This window comes from Patagioenas fasciata, chromosome 2 (assembly GCF_037038585.1).
Source record: "Patagioenas fasciata isolate bPatFas1 chromosome 2, bPatFas1.hap1, whole genome shotgun sequence".
Lineage (NCBI taxonomy): Eukaryota > Metazoa > Chordata > Aves > Columbiformes > Columbidae > Patagioenas > Patagioenas fasciata.
In genome coordinates, this window is record NC_092521.1 from 118,875,287 (window position 1) to 118,899,803 (window position 24,517).

Consider the following 24,517-nt stretch of genomic DNA (forward strand, 5'->3'; position numbering starts at 1 on the left):
CTGGCAGGAAAAAAATCTACCCTACCTTTCAGAGTCTCCTGCAATGTCTGTGCAAAGGCTGCCAGTTTGTGGCTATCGTGGTTCTTCCCGATATTCTCCCCTGCTGAGGGTGACAGCGCCAGATGAAGGTTAACCAGCGTTAGATCGTTCATGCCAACCTGGAGGAGGAAGGAGGAGAAATCAATGCCATGCAGACAGGGCATGGAAGGGTACAAAGCAAAACGACGCCTGTTCCCAGCACTTTTGGTGGCAAATCTAGGTGACTAGGACTCACTTTGCTATGTATGTGATGTGTTTTGGTTTGTCTTGTTTTTGGGAGGAAGAGGGGAAAGGCGTTTTGCAGCTTTGTTTGCAATAACTTGCTACCCTCTCATTTCTGAGGAAACTGGTTTGCATAAGCAAAAGCTGGCTGATTATGAAAATCAGTTTATGTAAAAACAGTTAATAAGCTACAAATAATGTTGTGGTCATTACATGGGCTAATTACTACTCTCTTGTGATTAGTCCTGGCCCATCACAGAGACTAATCAAGAAACTTAATGTACCTTGAAAGGAGATGATGGCTCCCTGCGATTTTCTGCTTACGTTCTGGAACTCACTTGGCACAAGTAATACCTACTCCTAAGATTAACCCACTTACATTATTAATCAATATTAATATTAATATTTTATTTATTCATAATTATTTTATTAATGCTTCTCTGGAAGCATTATCAGAGATGTCAAGTTCCCCAACCTGGACCCCTCCACCACAGCCTGTGCAGAGATGGGCTCTCTCTGCTTGGATGTTCACTCAGGCACATGTACGAGAACAGTTTCCAAAATGCACCATGTTCTTTTAAATGGGTTCAGCCTAGTGAAAAAGCATTAAAATGGGAACCCTGCAGTATGCCTGCAACATAACATAGATCAGTCCGAGTCTCTCAGGAGCACTGTGCCTTCTACATATATATGTATCTCCATTCTGCCTACACTTATCCCTCTCCACTCACAATCTGTGGCACTGACAGGAATCACAGCCCTGTGGCTGGCTGCTGCTGGATACGCACCTTGTTCATGCTGTCTTAATTCGGTAAAAACAGAACAAGGTGACTGGTGACTTACGTCACACTCTCAGTGGCTGTGGATGCTACCGAAGATCTACTGATCCTCAAGCGCCCAAATGCTTAGTTTTGGAAGGGTTTGCTCCCACAGGAGCGAGGGAAATGACTGACTCTGGTGATGTGCCATACGTATTAAGGCTCATTAAGCACCTTTCTATAATCAAGCCATGATACAGTGCTAAAGTGATGAGATGGGTCAGAGCCTCATGCAAATTTTTACCTGTTAGAACACTGTCTCTCTTTCCATCTTACCCATTTTTTTAAATAAAAGCTAAAGTCTGCAAGGGTCAGTTGGCACAACAGCAGATACCTTGAAATGTGCGAGGTACGGGTGAGGATATGAGTGTTTCCCATTGCCATTAGTCTGTGCGGTCTCCTGAGATGAGGCATCTTTCAGTTCAATGCCTGCTGTTGTATCCCAGAGGAAGCCAAAATATTCAACTCCCTGTAATTAAAGAGAAAAGCTAGTAGTAAGAAGGCAAAGCTAAAATATTCTGCCCAAATGCAGCCCTCTAGTTTAATTCACTGGCCAGTTTCAGTACCACTGTTTCTGTTAGCAGGGCTGTACATCACTCCCAAAATATGCAGAGGTGGTAGAAGATGATGCAGGTTTATATCTGGGCTTGGTGCCTGCTGAGGGCAGGAGGCCCAACTCGCTGTGCACAAGCATAAAGGAGAAAGAGCATCCTAGGCTATCAGTAGGTGATAAACAGGTGGAAACACTTCTTTATCTCCCCCTGGCCAAAACCTCCACCAGATGTGGGGGTCACCTCCACTGACTTCGCTGGAAAATGAACATGCTGACCTGAAACACATGTTCCTCTGCTACCTGCAGCCCCTCTCACCTGTATGCTAGCTATCAGACACCCAGGTAACTTCAGCACTGCTTGGTCCAGCCCACGATTTAATAACCTGTTTTATCTTATACAGATGGAACCCATTCAGGACCACCGCAGGGGTGAAAGATAAAGAAGCCGCCTCTTGTGCTGATACAGTCCTTGTTCTTCCTAGTCCAGGCAAGGCATCAGAGGCATTGTATTCTTCTGAGTGTGGTCAATAATGAGGTAGTTTATTACCCATAGGAAAATATGGATGGTTTGTCTAACCCTGAACTCAGTGCCTCATGGTCTCACTGGATGACTGCTGGGGTTGCGGTGGATGATGCTGCGCACAATTACTCCTCCTCCTCATGCCATACGCCATCTCATGGATTTCTGTCACCCACAAACTAAAAATATCCAGGATCCTTAAGTCTCTCGGTGTGAAATCTGGTCTAGACATCTCAGCCGTCTCAATCTTCTCTGTCTCTTTTCCACCTGTTTCATGCTCAGCTCTCTGTTCCTTTCAGCTCTGTTTCTATCATCCTGCATGGATTTTTTTTTTTTATTACTTTGGGACATAATATTGGCATTTTCAGAAAGCTGCCCACCCTGGTCACACCAGCAGCTCTACCTAATTCCAAGCCTGTCAGCTCCTCCTCCCATCACCCAGACACTCTTTTGCTTGGTATCATTCAAACCCTCTTCCCTTAGTGAATCGTAGCTAAATCCATTGCAAGGAAAAGTTTTTTTTTCCATTTCATCTGGAATAAACAAATGTTATCTGTTCTGCTGACTTGAAAGAAAGTATTACAGTTGGCTATAATCCTTTGGTAGCTCCTTTAGATAACTCACCCTTAAAATAACGACAAAATTATTCCACCAGTTGGAAGTCTAAGGTCTGAAAACTGCTACAGGAAAAGCTGTGGTAGAATAAAACTGCTGTCAAGAGCTGTTTGCTATTCCCTGACTCCAGATTCCACATCAACATGGTGGCCAAAAGTTATTGCTTGTTTGAAGGCCAAATGCCCGGGATGTGTGGAAGCACAAGCCTGAAGCACCATCCAACGGTCTGCATTATTCAGCCCTGTAGAGCATCTCAAGATGAGCTTGTGCCAAAGATGCTGTATGCTCAGGGTTCCACTCTCTTAACTCACTGTATTGCACTTGCATACACAACATTCAAAGCAGACGGACCCATTAACTAACCAAAGGCGTAGAGAAGACTTTTTGGCTCAGTGGAGCGTTCTCCAGCACAGCCAGACTTCTGTTTAAGCAGCTAAAAGGAAGAGTCAGTATGTGCTGTTTCTGTTCTTAGCTTGGCAACAGACTTTGCCCATAATTTTGAGAAGCATTCATCCTTACATCCTTACCAGTAAAACAAGGTAGATGATGATTTTTAATTACTCAGTTCATAGTCAAAACTTTCATTGCTATCTTTGAAAATGTAGTTCAGGAAAAAATAGGTGAAAGACTTTGGATTTAACATAGAAACTCTGACACAATTATTAATAATTCTTGGGGGAAAAAGAAAAAAACAAAGGCTCAACTTGACCAACTTTGCACAACTTTTTAAATTCAGTGTTTCAATGATCTGGCCTAACAGGAGATCCCAAAGGAAAACTCCAGCCAGGAATAAAAAAGTCCAGAAGGGGCTTTGCACTCTGCATTGGAATTAAGTGTGAATTGCTTTAAACCTCGGACACATTAAGACATTAAGACTTTCTGTGTCTTCCTAATGGTAACCAGAGTCTAATTCTTGTGCTGCTCAGGTGGTGGGTTTTGGGTTGGTTTGGTTTGTTGTTGTGGATTTGTTTTTTTTTTTTTTTTCTTTTTTCTTTTTCTCCTGTTAGTTGACGTTCTTGGGTTTGTACTCAGAAGGGCAGCAAAAGCTGCTGCACCTCCCAAAACATCAGAGTCCAACAACAGCCTCAGGAGTCAGCAGTGATACAACTTGATTTGGAAGAGCCAGATAAGGAAACATGGATTCCAAGCAGTGCGATTATGGGACACAACTGCAGCCATGTCTTTAATAACGACAGTGCTCAGAATAGATGAAGACAGCCCAATGCACTGCTAGGCACCATTTATTACATGACAGTTCTTCGTTCCTGCTTCCACCCCACAACAACATCCACGCTGCAATAACTGCATCATGAGAATGATCTCATTCAGCAACAGGTTTGAGCCCAAGAAGGACCTTGCTCTGAAATCTCATTAGTACCCTTAAAGGGAAAAAAGAGTGTCCCTTGGGACACAGTGCTTTTGTGCACTGTGGTGTTCACTCCAATGTAGCTGTACCTTGAATATCGTCAAGGGTAGCAGGTGTAGCTGTCACCACCTTATAAATTAGTACCTCACTGCAGTACATATACATATATATATACCCGTGGCAGAAGATACTGCTGCAGGGAAAAGCACAGTGCAGTATGGTGCTGATTTCGAATGCAGTCCATAGTATATTTTAAATTCCTGTGCAGAGCACTTTGGGGAACATGTGGGATAAGCTCCTCTTCCAGATGAGAGCAGCAGGCTGCACGGCCCCTCTGCGGGGTCTTCGCTTGCAAACTAGGGAAATGGGGAGCTCTTCCAAATGCCAGCTGGAGCTGTGGTAGGGAACAAGCTCAGCTGACTAGCCCAAAAAAAATCAGAAGTACTGCAGTTTGTGAGGGGCGAAACAAAGGAGTGTTTCCTTTTCCTAATGTGTAGCCTTTCCTCTATATTTCTATACTGTTTTTATCCACCATACCTCCCCCAAATGCAAACAACTTCCTCCTTACAAGTGTGCCATAGGCTGAGGAAAACAATTCTCCCAAAAAATCAATGGCACAGTTGAATTGAAAGCTATAAGAAGAGTCAGCTTAAAAAAATCTGAGAAATGCAAACCTTGCTGAAAAAGATTTGCAAAATATTTTGCCTTAAACAGATTCAATATACGTCCTTGCTTAGAGGGGAAAAAGAAAGCAAAGCCAAAGTTCAGACTTAGGGATTAATGTACCTTGTGTAGCTGGCCGGAGGGTTTTTCGGAAACAACACCCTTCCAACATCCTCTAGGGCCCTTCCACTTGCGGATGTTTGGCAGCGTCGGCTGGTTCAGCTCCATACAAAACTAAAGAGAGAGGAAAGACAAGAAAAAAACCAAAAAAGATCAGCTTTGTAGGGTTTAAAAAATTTGCAAAATAAAGCATGTAGTGAGGCACTGGTAAGAGACACCATGGACCACAAGCTCTCTGCTCTCCCTGAAGGCTCACAAAGGAGGTGGTCTGGGCCACGTCCCAGGCTGACTCACCCCCGACTGGACATTATTTGGAGATAAACAAAAATCAAAATAGCTCAGAGTAAATGCTGAGAGTAGAACGCTTCTCCCTCAGACTCTTTTTTTCCCCCCTCCAAAGCTACTTGTTTAACTGGAAAGGGATTCCCTCTATGCTGCCTTCAAAGATGCTGACTGCACTGTATCCCACTCCCCCACGGGGCTCCTCAAGCATCTGCCAAACCCTTCCGCGGGGCAGGAAGCCCCTGTAGCGGGGCTGGCTCTGCTCCAACACTGAGTCTGCCAGCACAACACAAGAGGAAGGGTGTAGGCCACCTCAGTAACTGGCGTTTTGGAGTTAGGGCTCTTCTGACTTTGACTTTACGCCAGGGACACATGCTTGAGACTCCCCATGCTTGAAGGGGTGGGCTACAGACTTGCACACAGATCCAGCCAGATCCTTGTGATGGTCCCCAGAGGCGCTTGCCTTCCTTGACACTGCTGTACAGCCATAGCACTCAGATATCCTTACGTGTTGAAGCATAGCGTGAGAGCTATAGAGGTTGTGCCCTAATCACAGAGTGGTTGGGGTTGGAAGGAACCTCTGGAGATCAACCAGTCCAACCCACCTGCTAAAGCAGGTTCACCTAGAGCAGATTACACAGGATCATGTCCAGGTGGATCTTGAATGTCTCCAGAGAAGGAGACTCCACAACCTGTCTGGGCAGCCTGTTCCCGTGCTCTGGCACCCTCAAAGTAAAGAAGTTTTTCCTCATATTCAGTCCAACAGATCATGGATGCTGGAACTGTGGACACCCTGGAAAGCCCCCAAGTCTGGCTGGGTAACATAGACTCATACAATCATGGAACAGTTTGGGTTGGAAGTGACCTTCAGAGGTCATCCAGTCCACGCCCCCTGCAACGAGCAGGGACATCTTCAACTAGATCAGGTTCCTCAGAGCCCCGTCCAGCCTGGCCTGGAATATCTCCAGGGATGCGGCATCTACCACCTCTCTGGGCAACCTGGACCAGTGTTTTACCACCCTCATTGTAAAAAAAAAATCTTGAGATTTTAAAAAAATCTTGCGATTTAAATTAAACAAATAAACAAAGAAAGCCAAAGGCCCAGCTGCACAGAAGTGCCGGAATGCAGCAGCTCTGGCTGCATGAAGGGGGACAGTACAAAGTAATCACTGCAAAAGAGCAACAGGGACTTCCAATGCACATCATTTTGTTACAGCTGATGCTGAAGAAACTGTGCTAAAACGCAGAGGTTTTCACTATGAAGGAGTATCTGCAGACAAAATCTTGTATCCAGAATGTCCCTCCAAATCAAGATGTAGTTTAATGAAGCAGGATTTTCAAGGCAAACAATAACCTTCTGTACACAGTGACTCTTCGCAGTGGGACACACCAAACACAGTTCAAAGAACTGTGGTGACAAACTGCGTAGATATAAGCGTTTCCTACATTGGTATTGGCAAAACGATGGGACAGCTGTTCTCACGTTTATTTTATCTTTTGTTTCAAAAATAAAAATAAACCCCTGCTCTTTTACTAACTGCCTGTAAACACTGACTTTTCAGATATATGTGACCCAGCAAAGCTTTTTTGCATTGGAAGGCTGAGAATTTATTTGTGCACCCAAAATGAAAACACTTGGCACACCTTTTAAAACAGTTTTCTGAATGCTGAGATTGGCTTGGGCTTCTTATTCAAGATGCCACGTTAACATACTGTGTTATTGTCCATTAGATACCTTTGGGCAGCACTAGGGCTGGGCTGATATATTAAACAAGGAGGCACGCAGGGTATTTGTACAGCCGGGGAACAAAGCTCAGCTCTGAACTGTTTGCCAGGTGCTACCCTAATAAACACAATAAATCATGTCAGCAACAATTATTCATTCCTGATGCCATTCTGATGACTTTAAACAGCATGAATGTGGTGAAAGAGCTTCCTAACATTTAAATAACTTAAATCAGCAAAAAAAGAATTGTTGAAATTAGGAGTTCAACTGTAACCCAACAAAAGAGTTAACTTATCTCTGGGTTGCAGCTGCCTAGAAAGTCCAGCCAGCACAAAGTGTACAACAGGGCTGAATAAATCCTACAGAAACCATCACTTCATTAAAAAGAGCATCTGCCATTGACTAGTTGAATATTTTCTTTCCTCCAAGCTGATTTTTTTTAAGGCCTTGATTTAACTTTGCTCAAACAAAAAGACAACAAATAAGATTACACAGTTTGTTTAGAGAAAAGCCATCAGCCCATTCTGGGCACAGTTGCAGCAATGGAGTAGTTGGCCTACAGTAGCTGACTTTAATCTGTGCCCATTTTCCAGGGCTTACAGGCACACAGATTTTGAAACTGTGACAGCATGCTTGCTTAGGTCACCCTTTTTCTGAAGTAAGATGGGCATCTCTCAAATCATGTTGTTCTGCCCACGACTCCCATGTCAAACAACATTATGCTTTCTCTTGTACAGTAAAAATGTACAGACAAGCTCCTAGCCTACATTGGGGATTTTAAAAATGCCCTTCTTCCTTAGCAAAACTAAGATCTACATCAATCGCTTTCAGAAGCAGTTCTTCAAGTGGTAAAGAAAAATCAAAATTATAATCTCAGTCAATCAGTACAACATTTTTTCCCTAAATCTCCCTAAGAAAAAAGTTCTTTTTTTTTCTAAAGCCTTTCAGGCCCCAAGTTTCATGAAACACAATCAGCTTCTTCATTAAATCCTACACATACCAAGTCAAAACTGAAATACGTACCATAATACCAATGGCTTATTTATAAGGATGCCAAGATGTATTATTACACCTATGCCACCATGTTATCTCTTGCAGCTGGCTACTGGTTTTTGTGGGATAGGCAACACTTCCATGGAGCAGGAACGTCACAGCACACAGGCTTCTGGTGTGTTCTGGGCAAAGAGCAGCCTGTGCTCTTGAGAGGTCAAATCCCTTGTGCCAAGTACCTGCCCATTTCCCCCAAGGTGCCACAAGAGCCACCACCCCAGGGGCTGGCACAAGCCCTGTTGCCATTGCTCATCAGCAACACATCATTTTCCCAAGAAAGGAGGATCCAAAGTCGTCATTACTCTTTGTCCACCCTGATAAGGAGCCTGTTGCTCCCGGACCCCCAGAAGCAGAGATGGGTAAAGGAGTGAGGTTATGGCTGACACTGGAAAACAATGGAGGGCAGTCAGAAAAGTTGGGGAAATATGCATTTGAGGAAGGACTGCAGAGGGGAAGGCAAGGGGTCTTAGACTAATTTGGTAGCAGGGAGAAGAACATGTCCTTGGCTGGGAAGTGCTAGAGATCGTGACAGAGTTACGGGCTTCCTAACCACCTACCTGTCTCCTCAAGACACTCCAGGCACCCCCAGCAAGAGCATCTAATCTATGCATTAAGTTAAATCTTTTCCAGTGCAGCAATTCTGCACAGCAGGAGAGCTGCCAGCGAGCACCCAGCAGAAACCCACAAGCAAATCTCACCACCTCCTGTTCAGGATGCACTGGTTAATCTTGGGGTGCTATTAGTGCAGCCAGTCCCAAACCAGCACAGCAGGGTCATCTTTTCCAGATGATGACAGTACTCCATGCTGAACATCTTTGCCTGTCAAGTGTTATTCCTATAATACCAGCACTGGGGACCACACTGAGCCAGAGACCTTCCTTCAGGCGAGCACCTTCTGCTCAAAAAGAGTTTGTGCTACTCCTAAACCCCGAGGAAACTAAATCTGACCCAGGAAAACAATGTTTTAGGGCTTAATAAATCCCACGTTTCTTATTAGCCAGTGATTCCTCTTTGGAGTATGCTTTCAGACCTGGAGTCAGAGCAGAGGCTGTAAAGGAGGGTGAGTAGAGAAGGAAGGAGGTTGCAGGGTGAGGCTGTTGTTATGGTACAGTACATGGCAGTGCAGGAATCATTGCCTGAACTTTAGAAAGGCACTCAAAGCCATTAACTCTCAATTTTAGTTAATTACCACAGAAGCTTTCAGGCCAAAAGGGCACCGCAGTGAAGGTAAACAACAACTTATTTAATTAAAGCAAGGGTGATTTTGGTTCCTCTTAACCAAGAGGAGAGATGAGAACTAGGAAATAAATATTCCATTTCTAAATGTCACATACACACAGTTCCTTTATTTTTAACAGGCACTAGAGGGAGCAGCTTTAATGACTGCCAGAGATGCATATGAAACTTCTATCAATTCCTTATTATTTCAGCTATGTTGAGGTGTCACATTATCAAACATTCGACATTGTCATGGTGAAAGAGACTTGACATTCAAGTGTGAGACCTGGCAATAATTGAAAAGAAGACCCTGACCAGCAAAAAAAGATGTTATGCTATTTTTTTAGGTCAAAATGCACCACTTTTTTTTTTGAACTGTAGATCCTGGATAAATCTTGAAGAAGAAATCTGTACCTGTGCATGAAAAATGCAACTTTTCTGACAGTGGGCTCACTTTCCAGTTACTTTTGAGGGACCTCTTAGCAGTAGTAGTTCATGGACTGCAGGAATCTGCCAGTCACGGGCTGGAAAACACCAAGGTAAGGGGTTGTTCTTTGCTATAGGGCATCTCCCAGTGATGGACTTGGTGCTTCAGGAAAGGGTAGATAGAAATGCTCTAAGACACACCTTGGAAATTGTGCAGTAGCACTTGATGAGAAGCCTCCCAACCTTCTCCAATAAGACTCTCATCCTGAAACATGATCTTATATATTTCTGATAGAAGATACAACAACATTGACAGTGGCTTCCTGAGACCATCTGGCACTGCTCTTTTTTAGCCCATCCTTTAGTATATATATATGTATACGCCTTCCCTGTTCCACCACTGGGTATTGTAGAAGCTAAAAATCACATTCCTGGAGTTAAATGCACGTTATCCTTTCTTTATTTATCCAAGTGGACTGTACTTTCATTTCCAGTTGAAAAAGCAGAGTCAAATCTTAATCCAATCTACCAGGTACAGGACACACTTGCAGCTGGTGCACCCTAATGAAGCCTGACCCAGAAAGCCAAGAGCAGGAAAGCTACAAATATTTATGCGAACTTGAAATCAGCACCTTTGGTTTGCCAGTAAAGCATCCTGATTTGACACCGATGTTCTTGGTGAAGAAGAGTGTTTTGTTAGATCATGTTTGCAAGGAGGAAGAGGTAGATTTAGGGGGAGAAAGAGACTTGTGGGTGTTGTGTTTTACTGAACTGGCTGTTGAGGTATGGGTAAGGAAAGGTCAAAGGCTTCAAGACTGTTGTCCTAGAGTGGCAGGCAAGTCAAGAGGGACTGCAAGACACAGCAGGGCCAGGATGCTCAACACACTTCTGCAGCCAAACAACACTGATTCCCCTTCCCACAGGGAAGAGCAAGTAAAGAAGGTGACACAGAGCAGCATCAGGCCCTTCGGATACATCTGGATTCTCCTACATCCAAATGTGACAACAGGGAAGGAAGCATTGTTATGGCTAAAGCCTGAAACAGAGACTCAAGGTTGGATCCCATTTCACACTGACAGCAGTGCTATCTCAGGCCTTCACTGCTTGTTTGCCTTTCTCTCAAGTGTATCCCTTTCCTGTTTGCAAATGAGCCAAAAAATACACACACAAGAAATAGATGCATCCACTGGCATGGCGGACACACTCACAAATTTTATTAAGACATATAAATAACACAAGGGAAAGTCAGGGTGGCCCATTTAACTAGTCCCTTCTAGGAAGACTTAATTAAAGATTGCACAATCTTTATTGCTTGTGTTGTTCAAGTACTGATATTACATAAAGGCAAACAAAACTTGGCAGGCAGATGGGGGTCTGATAGACAGATAATCATGAGTGTTTTCAAAGGAGAACAACTACCCTCAGGGAATCTGCTTCTGTCTCAGCCATATCTATGCATTTGTGCTGCAAAAAGTTTTCTACTTATCCATCTTGTACATAATTCCACAATGAAGTCAGAGCTGAAGAAATAATTAAAAAATCAAAAACAAAACCAAAGTTTAAAAGAAAAATTCTAGGATTAAAAAAAAAAAAAAAAAGGAACCAATCTACTGAAAGTGCAGCAGCCCCAGAATCACCCCTGGAAAGCCTATCTGCCCCTTCTGCCATGTTAGTGTGTGCTGCTTGCACTGGGTCATCGAGACCTAGGGCATTATTTTTCCATCTTTTATGTACTGGTTTGTTGTTCCTAGAACTAAACCAAGATATCTAGATTAATGACAGAATAAATCCTTACCCTCTTCCACATTCCTCGCAAGGATTCAAGGTGTCCTTCAAAGAGCTCTATGAACTCATTGCGAGGAGCAAAATTGAGGTAGAGCCCCTTGGCACAGCCAAATCCTCAACCGGTGTCTTTCTTCAGAAATGATACAGCACCTATAGGCACAGTCATCACCTCTACATATCTTTCCATGCAATGGACACACAGAGTTCATTTGTTGCAATAACATGTATGCATATTGGGATCTCAGGTCCTGACCCATCTGATCAGATTCTCAGCTCCTAGATGGGTGCTCCAGGCACAATGTTATGGACTGGAAAGCAAACATTTACTGTACTGCAGCCTTGCTGCCCTGGAGCCACGTGGCGATCTGAACTGCTGGCTTTGCTGCAGAGACCACTTCTACGCTTACTGCTTAAAAAAGGAAACCTCTGGGACTGAGCTCCTCGGAGAAGACGGGATAAAGAAGGCTCATTTTTGAAGCCCACCTATGCATATGTGAGAAACCAGGCTGTCCAAGTCCGCTCTCCTTGCTTCAGACAGGGGTAAATATGGGTCTGCAGAAAGGTACCGCTTTGCTTACCTGAGGACCATGAAAGCAAAGCATCAGGGGACTTTGTCATTTGCGCACCACTAGGGGTTAGGTGGCAGCTGAAGGATGCCTGGCAGGATTGGAAAGTTTTACAAACTGAACACATCGTTTCCCATATCAGGCATCTGAGCCCCTTCATGAGCTTGGCTGTGTTTTGAACCATTCTATGGATGCAAATCCAGCTGGACACGTACCTCTCTCCTGTTGCTGCTGTGTTATTCACCTTTTTTTTTTTTTTTTACTTCATGAGTGTGCAGGAAATAATTACGCTGGTAAGTTTAACATTACATGCTTTTGATAGCTGAGATAATGATTTGTTTCCATATACGAACCTGATTGAATAAAATCAGATCTCTCTTTTTTTTAAAGTGAGGTTTTACAGCATCAGTTGGGGAGTGGTTGGAGCCTAAGTTTGCACTCCCAAGTTATTTGCTTTCCTTTTTGAGAAGTTATTTTGGAAAAAATTAGCAGCAAATTTCTACACTGCCCTCCCAGAGGAATTACAGCTTGCTGCACTCACCCAACTGCTTAATTCTTTGTAATATAGAAGAGGATTTTACATTATTTATCTTTGAATATATGATAAAAAACCAAAACAGACAAAAAAACAACCAACACCAGATTGTAGCCATTTAAACCAGTTCTCCGCTTGCCTTTAATCACAGTGTTCCTCGGACAACAATGCCGATTGTTCACTGGCATGTTCTCCTATCTTCATCCTAAACAAAAGTGGTTATTTATATAGTGTCTTTTTATAGATCTTCAAAAGGAAGACACAGAAATCTTTGGTGCAGAGCAGTGAAACAACAACAAACGAAAGAGGCAATGCAATAACTCTCCAAACACATTTTAAGTGCTGGGGCCGCTACTGAAAAATTCCAGGATGCTCAACTACCTATTGTCAACATGGGAAATGTAACATCTTTCACCCAGTCTGCCATTTAATGGGAAGATGTCTTCGCATACACTTTGGTGGAAATTTATGCTGCCTTTTCCCTGTGGAAGACAGCATCTGTATTTGTCAGCCTCTATGTAGGAGAAGTTTCATGGATTCTTGATTTCTAATGTTTGCATTCAGAATCTGAGCTTTTTCCTTGAACTTCATGGGCCAGATTCATTTTGCAAAAGACAATTCCTGACTACTTTTTTCTTACCCTGGAGGACTTTATTTTTAAACATAATACAGGAATTAAGGCTCAAGAGGTTGCCAAGGATGGTCAAAAATATTTTCAATTTATTCTTGAAGCCTTTTCAAGAGAGTGTTTAATTCTGCATTGGTAGGCAGTATAATCACTAACAGCAATAATGGCATGCTAAGGGAACTGATGTGATATAAAGAAGAATTATCTAGGTGTTCCTGCTCCGGCAGGGGGATTGGACTGGATGATCTTTCAAGGTCCCTTCCAATCCCTAACATTCTGTGATTCTGTGTGATAATTATAAGAAGGCCTTATGACTATGAAGCTATCTTTTTCATCAAGCTGCTTTTATGAGAGATGAGTGGTTGACTTCAAACACTTGCCCTCCATTGTCATAAAATAGTCTGCTTAACTGGTTAGCTGTGCTAAAAATCATAGCCACCCCATGACTGAAATATTTACTTATTACTGTGTTGCCTGCTGTAAATACTAGGTGCTTTTCCAAGTATTTTTTCCCCAACTTTTTATTTCCAAGGGAAGACAAGTTTCATTTTGCCACCACTTCTGCCACCAGAAACACACCTTTCTGGGAAGACAGGTTTATGCTTCGGGAAGGTACATTGAGATTTTCAGAGCAACGTGGTATTGAATATTCTAGAAATATTACTATATGCGTATGCTTACAGCTACTGCTTCACACTGTGACCAACACTAAGGGATCCAAGTCTTGCACAGAATGAGCTATTGCACTTTTTGTTTGTTTAATCCTGGGCCAATTCTTTTCTCATGAAACATGAAACTCGGGAATCGATTTGTGCAGTGTAAAACCACACCAGCATGTGTACAACCCTACTCACTCAGTAACCACCAGGACTACATGAGGTGAAAATGAGTTTATCAGAACCTAGCCCTTAATAGGGAATGGAAATAGAAAATCATCCTATGGGACGTGGGACTCAAAAGCGATAAGAAATAGTTTCTTGTTCACCCATTAAAAGACAAAACAAAGAAACAAACAATCTGATCAGTGAGCTATATTGCGCTCCCAGGATTTGAATCTCCTTACCTTCACATTGCCTTCAGACAGAGAAAAAGGGAAGGAGGGGCAGATAGGGAAGTGCTGATACAAAAGAAGAACAAACAAAACCAAAAAAGGAACAGGAAAATCACAGTTTTGAAAGTTATTAATCAAAGAAAGCTGCTTAAGCATGTTAAGATAATTAGGTTTCTCCATTCCCATGATAAAAATTTACTCATTTCCAAAGGTGTTAGCGAGTTGGGGTTTTTGTTTTGTTTGGAGTTTTTGTTTAGGTTTTTTGTTGTTGCTTTTTGTTTAATTTTAAATTGTGCATTTCTGGCATACAGACAGTGGTAAAGATGGATGGCACTGCACTGATGTGCAGTGTGAGAAGGAATAAGAGCAGCATGTTAAGAAAACCACTGTGACACAATGAAAAAGGCACAGCCCTCATTATTACAAGGTCACAGTTTGGCCCACTCTACAGAGCCTTGCATCAAAAATAGTTATTCACTTGGCATTTTGCTTCCATCCATTTCTTTCCTACTGTTAGTATTACTGTTTTCCCCAACTGATTTACATCTCTGCTTAGAGCAAGCGGTCTTTCCCATGGTAAGAACACAAAAACAAGGAAGAGGAAAATATAAAATATGACTCACAACCATTGCCAGTCTCAAATATTTATTCTTCCTTCAGGCATTGATTATGCCACTGTACAGAACACTGTGCCACCTCCTGTAAAACTATTTCAATCTAGCTTGTATCTTACTCCCTTTTTAAAAAAAAAAAAAAATCTGGATGCTTAATTATGAGGAGGATCTCTTCCAGGCTGCCAGCACTTGGACGTATCATCTCACCTTTAAAAATAAATCTCATACACATCTATTATACATTCTTATTAATACTTTTTCACATTTCTAGCCATTAATTTAAAAAGCCCAATTTGACACTAATTTCTCTCTGAAATAGCACATTCTTTATTTATAGGTTTGCATGAGTTTTCTGTCTTCACCCACTAGCATGCCCTCCACAGAGTCTATGGGACTGTCCTCCAACCCTGACCAAGTTCTGCTCTAGCAGAGCCAATGGACTCTTGCCCCCCATAGAGAGCATATGTGTTATTTAATCCACATAAACCACAAAAAAAAAAAAAAAAAAGGGGCTGACATTGAAACACACTTGCTGCTCAGTCAATCTTTCAAAAGGAAAAACCAAAACCAAAACCCACTCTTCCCCAGAATTGCTGGCTATTCAGAACTGGTCCTGTTCTATGAACTTGCTTTGCCTTCTGTCATCTTCTAGAAGGAAGCCAGGAGAAAAAAAGAACTAAGGACCCCTATTACTTCTACCACCCTCAAACAAAACTTAAACACGTCAGCATTTTTAAACTGGCATTTTCTGTTTCTCCTTGTTATGGAAGTGTAGAGAATAATTTTATTAATGGATAAATTTGGCTTCAGCCCAGGGACGGGCCTAGATGCCTCACGAAGGAAAGTCACGCTTGTATAACAAGCAATCTCCATACCACCACTTCTCAGAGAGGCACAGCCATGCTTTAGGGAAGAATAGGGCACCTGCCAAAAGACAGTATTTTAAGAGTAACATGTTCTCCATAGCTCCCAATGATGCGTATTGCATGGCTTCTAGTGATTTGTTTATTATAATCGGAAAAGAGATGGGCAATGCAATTAAAGGAAAAAAAAGTCCAACCAAGATCAAAGTAGATGAGAGCCTGTGCTTCCAATGCTGCTGACCAATTCACAATAGTTTGCAGTGGAGGGGTCTGGAAAGACAAAAGTTGTTATAGGTCCCCTGCAGAGAGCTACTGGAATCATCATGGAGCTGGCCAGACCCATAAGGTCCACTGATACACCTCCTTAAACTTCTAGCCATCTAGATCCCTCTTGGAGGACAGAAAGGAGGAAAGAAGTGAAAGGCCAGAGGCAAACATTGCATAGCTGCAGGGTTCTTAAGTCAATCTAGTGGATGGGATAATCCCAAAGAAGCCTTATATATTAAGAAATGGTGTCAATATCATTTCCAGCTCCACTCAGCGAAAAACAGTTTCTTCACAATGACAGCTATACTTCCTTTCACCCTGAGATTTCTTGATCCCATGGGGTGAAGTCTGAAAAAAAGATTTTGCACCCCTGAATATTATCTGCACTCAGATGAAAAAGCAAGAGAAGGCAAAGAGATAGGAGGACATATAGGAAGGGTGTGGGAGAGCAAGAACGTTGTGTTACAGGGAGTGAGAAAAATAATTACAATAAAATCAATTAGACAATTTGGAATAATCTCCTTTTACTCTGAATGGGCAATCATTGACCCCACAGCGGCTTTGAAGGAACAGGGCAGGAGGACCTATTAATACTTCAGCTGCTGAATTATGCAGAATTCTACTCCAAGGCTGAATTAGGTAAAGGAGATAGTGAGAGACTTGACACCAACCCCTCCTCTCTAGAAATGGGGAACAGAGAAATGAGGCAGCAACAGGGTTGGAAGAGACTGATCAAAGGTCCTGAGTGAGCCAGTGGCCAAGTCTGCATCTCTTTTTCCTGTTCCCTGAAAGTGAGACTGCTGTTTACTTACCTGACTCTAGAGGATATCCAAATGTACTTATGTTTCAAAGGGGTCAACCTCTTTCTGGAAAGGACAGTTCTAATAGCAGACAGTAAATATAACTCATTTACAGCCCTTAATTAATTTGTTGCCAATTACCTTGTAATATTTTTTTAATCAACAGCTCCAGAGTGATGCAACATTGGAAGATGGGGCTCACACTGTACAGGAGGATTATGGCATTAAAAAAAAAAAAAAAGCCACACAAAGACTCAGTCTTGAACTAACTGCATTTCTGGGGTACATGTCTGCTGTAGTAAAAATAAAATAAAAATTAAAAAAATCACATCAAAGAAGAAGGACTGTCTTGGCACTAGAAGAGTGCCTGGAACTCAGGAGACTGAGGTTCACTCCCGACTCTGTTCGGATTCGGTCATCTTAGGTGGTTCTGCCAAAATTGTGTGATTTCCTTGTAAATGCATAAATGAAGGATCACCGCAATTATTCCCTACCTCCCTGGGACTGCTGCATACTTGCACTCCCCAAAAAACTGAACAGCAGCAAGGGCACAGGCCATTTTGGCTGCGCAGGCAACAGATACATTCCAGGTCAGAGCTCAGACCACAGTGCTAGACTCTCGCCCTGCAGGGACGGGTATCAACAGCACTTCCCTGCTCTTCCTTCACTGATTGTGGCTCCCACACCAGTGCTGGCTTATACACAAGGAATAACATTTGCCTGCAAGGGTAGCACTGACCCCACATCCACAACTTGGTGCTTATACCGAGGAAATGGTGACAGGCCAGACAAATGGCCTCGGGTGACCAGCTGCTCCACGTCAAGGCACATTAGAGCTCGCTTTTCAGCTGTCCTAGTAAATGCACACACAAACATATTTATATCCACGCAAGCAAGAAGTAATGTGCCTCTGCTTACCCCTGCAAATGGAAAACAAGCACCTCTCTTTCAAACACCGACAAGCTCCTGGGGATAACCTTTCACAAATAAACAACCTGCTCTGCTCTGAGAGGGATTTTATAAAGAACAGAGATTACAATGGGCTTAGGCACGATTAAACACTGATCTGGCTCAATCTACTCAAAAGCAGACAAAAGATAAATAAAAACCAGCAGATGCATTTCATACTGGAAATTCTGGAACCTCAATTGACGTCATACTTTTTATGTTCAGATAATATCTGGAGGAAACAGTACACTGGATCAAGAAAACAAAAGCAAATTTCTAGTTAAAATTCTCCATGTGCTGTGTAGAAATGAGAAGGCTACAGCAGGGAATGCACAGGGCAGCTCAGCATTTTCCAAACCTGTTTTTGACTGTAGCTGAATTTGCACTATTCGAGTGATGCCACTAGAAAAAAAACAAGCATCCCATTTTGTCCTGATCTCTTGGGTCTTACCCTGTAGAAGTAGGTAACACTACTCATTGTGTTTCCCCTCCAACAAAACCTGCTTCTGATTGATGACAGGCAGGTTAATTTTCTTTTACTAAAATAATGCCACCTCCTCCATGTCACCCCAGTTGCAGTTCATTTGTTCCTCAGGCACAGTACAAAAATTCTGCATGATGGGAAGGGGTTGCATCTAGCAAACATCTCCCAAATACAGGCTTCTGGTCTTTCCTATGGGTAAGGAAACCCAGGAAACAGATTCCACATGATGGGAGACAACTCCAGCCATTAGTACTGCTAAGTGAGGTGGCAAAAGTAAAAAAAAGAAATGAGTACAGATTGTAGGGATCGCTTGCTTACAGTGCTAAGCTTTCCATTTTATTCAACACTTTATTCAAGGAAAATGAAATAGCTCTTCATGTAGGGGGCAGGCAATCTATCTGTAGGAGAAGGCTGATCAGTTTTCTCATTCTATCATCCCAACTCTTCATGTTCACACCAGCAGAAATGGCCAATGGATGACCATGCAACATTTGGCCAGCAGACAGAAAGGATTCCTTCCTGTACTAAGACAGCTAGAAGCTATGTGGCTGCTTCTCGTGGTGCCCAGTGAATGTATTCTGTGCTTCACAGCTACAGGACCTCTATTTCCAAACACCAGGTGAAAGACTTTCAACCCCCTTTTGATTCATGACCTCAAAAACTTCTCCAGTGAAGGTGAAAATCCCCATGCAGCCAATGTGAGCCTACTGATCATTACTTTGTTCTTCTCACTTTCTTTTCACTGACCTTGTAGCTCACAGCGCATAAATTTGCCATCACTGGAACAGACAGACCTTGATAGTGAAACCTATGTTAATTATCCTGATTTTTAAGCTGCAAATTATCAACTTCAAGAACACCATCCCTGAACAAAATCAAAATTGTCACTTCAACTCCTACTGTGCTTCAGCCCACCCAGCGTATCTCCTCTCATGCCAGTCCAAACAGATCACTTCCAAACTTAAGCAGAAGAAGCATCACTTTGCAGAAGAACCCCACATTTTCACAAACTGCTGATCAGAGTTAAGAGATTTGCATTACCCCGGTGAGATGACAACAAACTGTTCTGTCTTTGGAGTCAAGTGGACAGTCCTTACTCCTCTCGAGTAACAGCAGCTGCACTTGATTATTAATACATAAATAGGAAACTAATGGGTTACTGTTGCTTGTTCCCAAAGTAGGCTTACCTTATAAAAAGCTGTCAGGGGGTTACCAAATATAACATTGTTATACAAATTACTTATTATAATTTCTCTCAGTAACCGACCTCTGAAGGAGAAATGAGCTCAAGAGCCCATGTTAACACCTGAAAGGCTCAGGGGGAACATTTGACAGAATATAAAGAATATTTTTATTTTTCTTACAATATGGATGACTCTTCCTGCACATCCTACTGGCATCAAGCACCAATGAGAACAATTGTTTTGGCATACTTGCTGCCTATGGAAAAGGACTTCAGGTTTAAATGCTAAACCAGCAACCAATGTGAAATGTCACTGGCTAGGCAGTTCAATCTGCTAATTACTTAAACAGATTTATTTTTAAACTATAAAAACAGCATGTTCCTCGGGATAATTATTTTTTCCCCTTCCCCAAATGAATACAATTAACACTTGCCAAGTAGAGTTCTTCAATTAAGGACTTCCCAAAATTAGACCGAGTAAAGTACTCAAAAACACACTGGGGCAGGAGTGTCCCTGGGGGTCTCTCCCAGAGCTGTGCTTCTGGAAGAGGAAGAGATGCTTCATACAAGACACGGCGCCAACAGACCTGCGTGCCTGAGATGCTTCTTTCTAAAGCATGAGTGGCCTTGAATCCTCATGGGGACAAGGCTGTCACCATCTCAAGCCCTCCCTTGGCATCTCGCTGTCTGTGTTTGTCAATGTCCCTGGCAAATGGCAGCAGCTCTTCTGAAGCTAAGGCACACCAGCATGGCAGCCGGGGCAATCTCAGGGAGGAGGCAGAGAGAAATAAACAGATCGATTGGAAGGTTCAAGGTAAGCCAAAATCCGTGTAAGCACGTGCTTAGTATTAAGCTGCCAGTGAGACTGCTAACATGGAGTTCCTGTGGGAATGGGTTGGATAGGCTACAGCCAAAACAAACACAAACAAGCCAGTCTCTGATCCAGGATTTTCTTCAGGTAAAGACTCTTGTTCTTCTTACGTGACCTGGCTCTATGTCACCAAGATACATTACTGTTTTCCTATTTCTCTTAATGACAGCAAGTGGGGTGCTGCGGTCCAGGTCGTCAAGCAGCACCCCGCTTTTGCAGTGCTTACAGGTGCCCCTGGCACCCCAGAGAAGTAAAGCAGCTGATGAGCTGCATCCAAGGGTTAGACAAGCTTGCCCCAAGCCACGATGAGCTGTAATTAAACCCAGTCAGTCATTCCTTCTGTCTCAGCAACCCCAGGCATAAATGCAGTGAAATGTAGTAGATCTTTGGCTTAAAGGGTCATTTTGGACAAATTTGCCAAGACGCTAGGGTTTAGGAAATTAAACACAAAGCTTCTCATGGTGTGACCAATTTATGGTCAAGGCATGAAAAACATTTAAAGATAATAAAGTATCTGAGATAGCTGAAAGGCATGAAACCTCTTTGCTGTAAGCAATCAGTAAATAAGTGATGTGCAGCTTCTGAAGCACAGCATTGCTCCGCTACGCAAGGGCAAAGCTTTCCACGACATACCTGTGGTGGGTTGCCACCTTCTCAAGACCCCAATAGTTCAACAAGGGTTCCCAGCCTGTCAGCAAGCTGCAGGAGGCTCCGACAGCTTGCTGCTTCAAGTGCCTCACCTCTTAGGTCATCATGCCATTTCAAAAAGGTGTCAGTAAATGGTGTTTTGCAGTGCTAGATAATTTTATGATACTGTGTCAAGGGCCTGGTTCTCAAGAGACTCACTACCAGTGCACATGACTTCAGTGTGATTTGATTTAATGGAGCTAGTCTGCAGCACAAAGATTTGTGTGTCCCGTTAAGTGTTCTCAGGGGACACTACTGTTCACCAGTATGCTTTTACTTACCCAGGGTTTCCATGCAAGTATCAAAAATACATAACACTTTCAAAGCTGAGCACTGAATTTTAGAAATAGTAAGGCTATGAAAGTTAAAAATCATCTATGACAGACCAGAAAGTATCCTATATGAAAAACACTTTAAGGTTATCATGTCCATAGCTATCTTAAAGAAAACTTCCTTTTGAAAACCAGAAAAGTCAATCTTGTGATGAATATTAAAACATTATAATTTAATAATATTCTGTATTTCTGCAATATAATTCAGATAAACAGTGATTGATGAGAACAGAACTCAGCACGTGTTCTCAAAACTTGACACTGCAAGCAGGCAGGACAAGGGATTTTGTTCTAGTCTACTTCTTTCCCCCTCCTGTGTTTAAAAAATAAAGGCAGCAAATTTCTTTGAACTTACATAATTCCACCTTGTTATTTTCCAGAGAGCTAAACAGGCTGTTTAAATTCCTAAAGCTTGGCATTGTATGAAAGCAGATATCAAATATTCAGAGAACTCAATTTGGAAAGATCATTTTTCTGAAGCTGAGCCTTTCTGAAGAGCTTCCTGCACAGCTCCACACAATGCCTCAAACAGCCATTCCCACCAGGCTGAGGTCACTTGCCCTTGCCAAGCCATGTTTTAGGAGGCCTCGGGCCAAAGGGAGGTGCAAGTCTGACAGAAATGTGAGAAGGGTACAGGGTATGAGGTGCCAGACAAGCCAACTGCTGCAAACAACAATTTGTGAATATTAACCTATTTATTTTGCACAACAAGTGGTTGAGAACCTTGTCATCTTTGCATGCAGAAGAACTACAGTATCAGCTCTCTAGTACTCCGTTGCTGCCTTTTAACAAAATCCACCTCTTTGGGTCAGATAGTTCCCTCAAGCCAATGGAGAGATGCCCATCTTGAATTAACTGTGTTGTACACAGGACCTCTGTGAAATGCATCTCACTAAAGCTGAAGCCACTGCTGCCGAATTTCATTTTACCCAGTATTTCTAGAGTACCAGACAGATGCAGCTTTAACACAGCACTGCAGGACCTTTTCCTTTGCACAGACAGGGTGTGCTCGAAGCAGAAGGAGGTCTCCTCCTTTCATTCCCAGCCTCGCCAGGTTACTCTCAGCCACACAGAGGCTGCTTGGGTCAGTTCAATGTCTGCCATAAGGCAGCAGTTTTCCCAGCAGGGCTCTGAATCCAGTTGTTTTCTTTGCATCCTACCCAATCTCTCATATTTGCATGCTGCCTCCCAGCTGGCTCCTTAGCCCTCTGTAGCTGAAGGAGCTGGTGTGGAACACCAAAAGAACCCACCAGTCCCTGCATGGGCACTGGCAGTCCAATCCTAGCCTCCAGGTTGGCAAAATCATAAAACAATATATATGACATTTGGTTCTTCATGCAGAAGGAAATGATCCATAGGGCACTGCTGTGTTTGCAGCACCCTTGGCTGAGGAGAAACACCAGGTGTTGTTATTTACAAATCCTCAAGCCTTGTGTGACTACTGGTTTTGCAGCTCCATAGATGGGATCTCAGGCAGCTGAGGTGCTTGCACCTTGGCTAAACTGATGGGGTCTTGCACGCTGGACCAGGGGTGTGCACCCCTGAGCAGGACCACATTGCCATCAGCTCCACACAGCTGCTCCTCTCTGCCACCCACAACACCGAGCATGGGCTGTTTGCAAACCCCACCATCTGTGGGACAGACATGGACAGCACATCCCTCAGCTCCCTAGAAAGCCAGGCTTAAAGGCACGCCTATGCCAGCACAAGGCAGACAGAACTGCTCAGGCTAACATGCACCATACACTCGGCTGGTGGTGTTAGGGCTGATGTTGAGTAGCTCGCTGCTTTGATCCTCTCATCACTAAATTAAACTGCTTTTCTTCCAAGGCACCTCCTGCCGTTCTCCTGAACTGCATGTTCAAAAGTGGCCCCTCAGACACTCTTTCTGCTTCATTCATCATTGTCGGTTCGAATCATCTACTTATCCTAGCTGTCAGCAAGGAACCAATTTCAGGACAACTAATGTGTGCAGACTAGAGAGATTGCTTACCCCAAGCCCTCCGTGAAAATCAGAAAACACCAAAAGCATGCGCTCAGCTTGGACAAAACATCGCCCCTCTGACTTCATGTACTGTGTAGCTAGAAAGATTTCCTGGTTTATGCTGCATGATTGTCCATAAAGTTTGGAAGCTCTACTAACACAGAGGGCTTTAAGAGCTTAAATGCATTAGGACAGCAGTATTTGAAATATTTTTAAATACCTTTTCCAGAGCTTCTCTATCAACCAGCTCCTGTACAGCCAAAAGCTTGATACTGTAAGAAAAAACAGAGAGAAAAAAGAGAATTAATCACTCCATTGCAAGCATTCCAGAAACACATATAAGAGCAGAACTGAAACTCTCTTTTTATATTCTCATCTCACAAAAAATAGAAGTCTACAGAGGTGCAGATCGAAAAAGTGCTCAGGATATAATAAACTAAAGGAAGAGAAAAGCAGTCTTACTCTATTTTCTTCGATTTAGCTGTCCCAAACAGATTTTTTGGTTTAAGACTTATAAGCACATCTGAACTCACCTCACAGAGAAACTGCATTAATCGTTACATTTTTAATACCCTAAATTAACAATGAACGATCTTCTGAATGACAAACACAGAGAATGACCCTAAACGTGTCTGTCATTTTTAGTCAGCTTTCTTCTTCAGAATCAACAGATTTCCATAAGTCCCACAATAGTCACTCCCAGAGATTTACAATATAATATATGAGGTACAATGACAACCCAGCTCAAGAAATTTGAGGGAGACAGAAATGAAACGTGTGTGACACTTGGAAAGTAGGGTGAAGAGACACTAACAAATAATCCTTATTCTCCTTCAACTTCTGTTATTTGTATGTCCTCATGTAGCACAAAAGCTCAATCCTTTCAATGCTAAGGAATTTCAGAAAAAGATCTTGTGGCATCCTGACAGGACAGGTAGGAACCTGAAAAGTATTGGCAGAGCATTGCCAGCATGATGTTATATGGTATGGAATATCCCTTTGGCCAGTTTGGGTCAGCCCAGCTTCTTGTGTACCTGGCATAGCACGAGAAGCTGAAAAGTCCTTGAATACTCAACAACAACTAAACCATCAATGTGTTATCAACATTATTCTCATTCTAAATCGAAAACACAGCACTATACCAGCTACTAGGAAGAAAATCAACTCTATCCCAGTTGAAACCAGGACAGCTCTCTATGTCTTCGGTGCCTAATCACAGCTATTATTTAGATTCACCATGTGATCAATGAACGGAGAGAGGGACCTCACTTCCACAGGGCCATTCAACCAGCCTATGCTGG

At 42.8% G+C, this 24,517-nt stretch overlaps 1 protein-coding gene across 1 annotated transcript in view; it reads right to left on the reverse strand.

Annotated features, from left to right (window-relative positions):
- EEPD1 (endonuclease/exonuclease/phosphatase family domain containing 1) overlaps positions 1 to 24,517 on the reverse strand; it is a 64,986-nt gene that overhangs the window by 5,986 nt on the left and 34,483 nt on the right. The window contains exons 2-5 of the mRNA XM_065832835.2: positions 23,437 to 23,488; positions 4,920 to 5,030; positions 1,414 to 1,548; positions 26 to 158 (exon numbers count right to left, since the gene is read on the reverse strand). Of these exons, the coding sequence (XP_065688907.1) occupies positions 26 to 158; positions 1,414 to 1,548; positions 4,920 to 5,030; positions 23,437 to 23,488 (431 nt within the window). The remainder of the gene's footprint in view (positions 1 to 25; positions 159 to 1,413; positions 1,549 to 4,919; positions 5,031 to 23,436; positions 23,489 to 24,517) is intronic.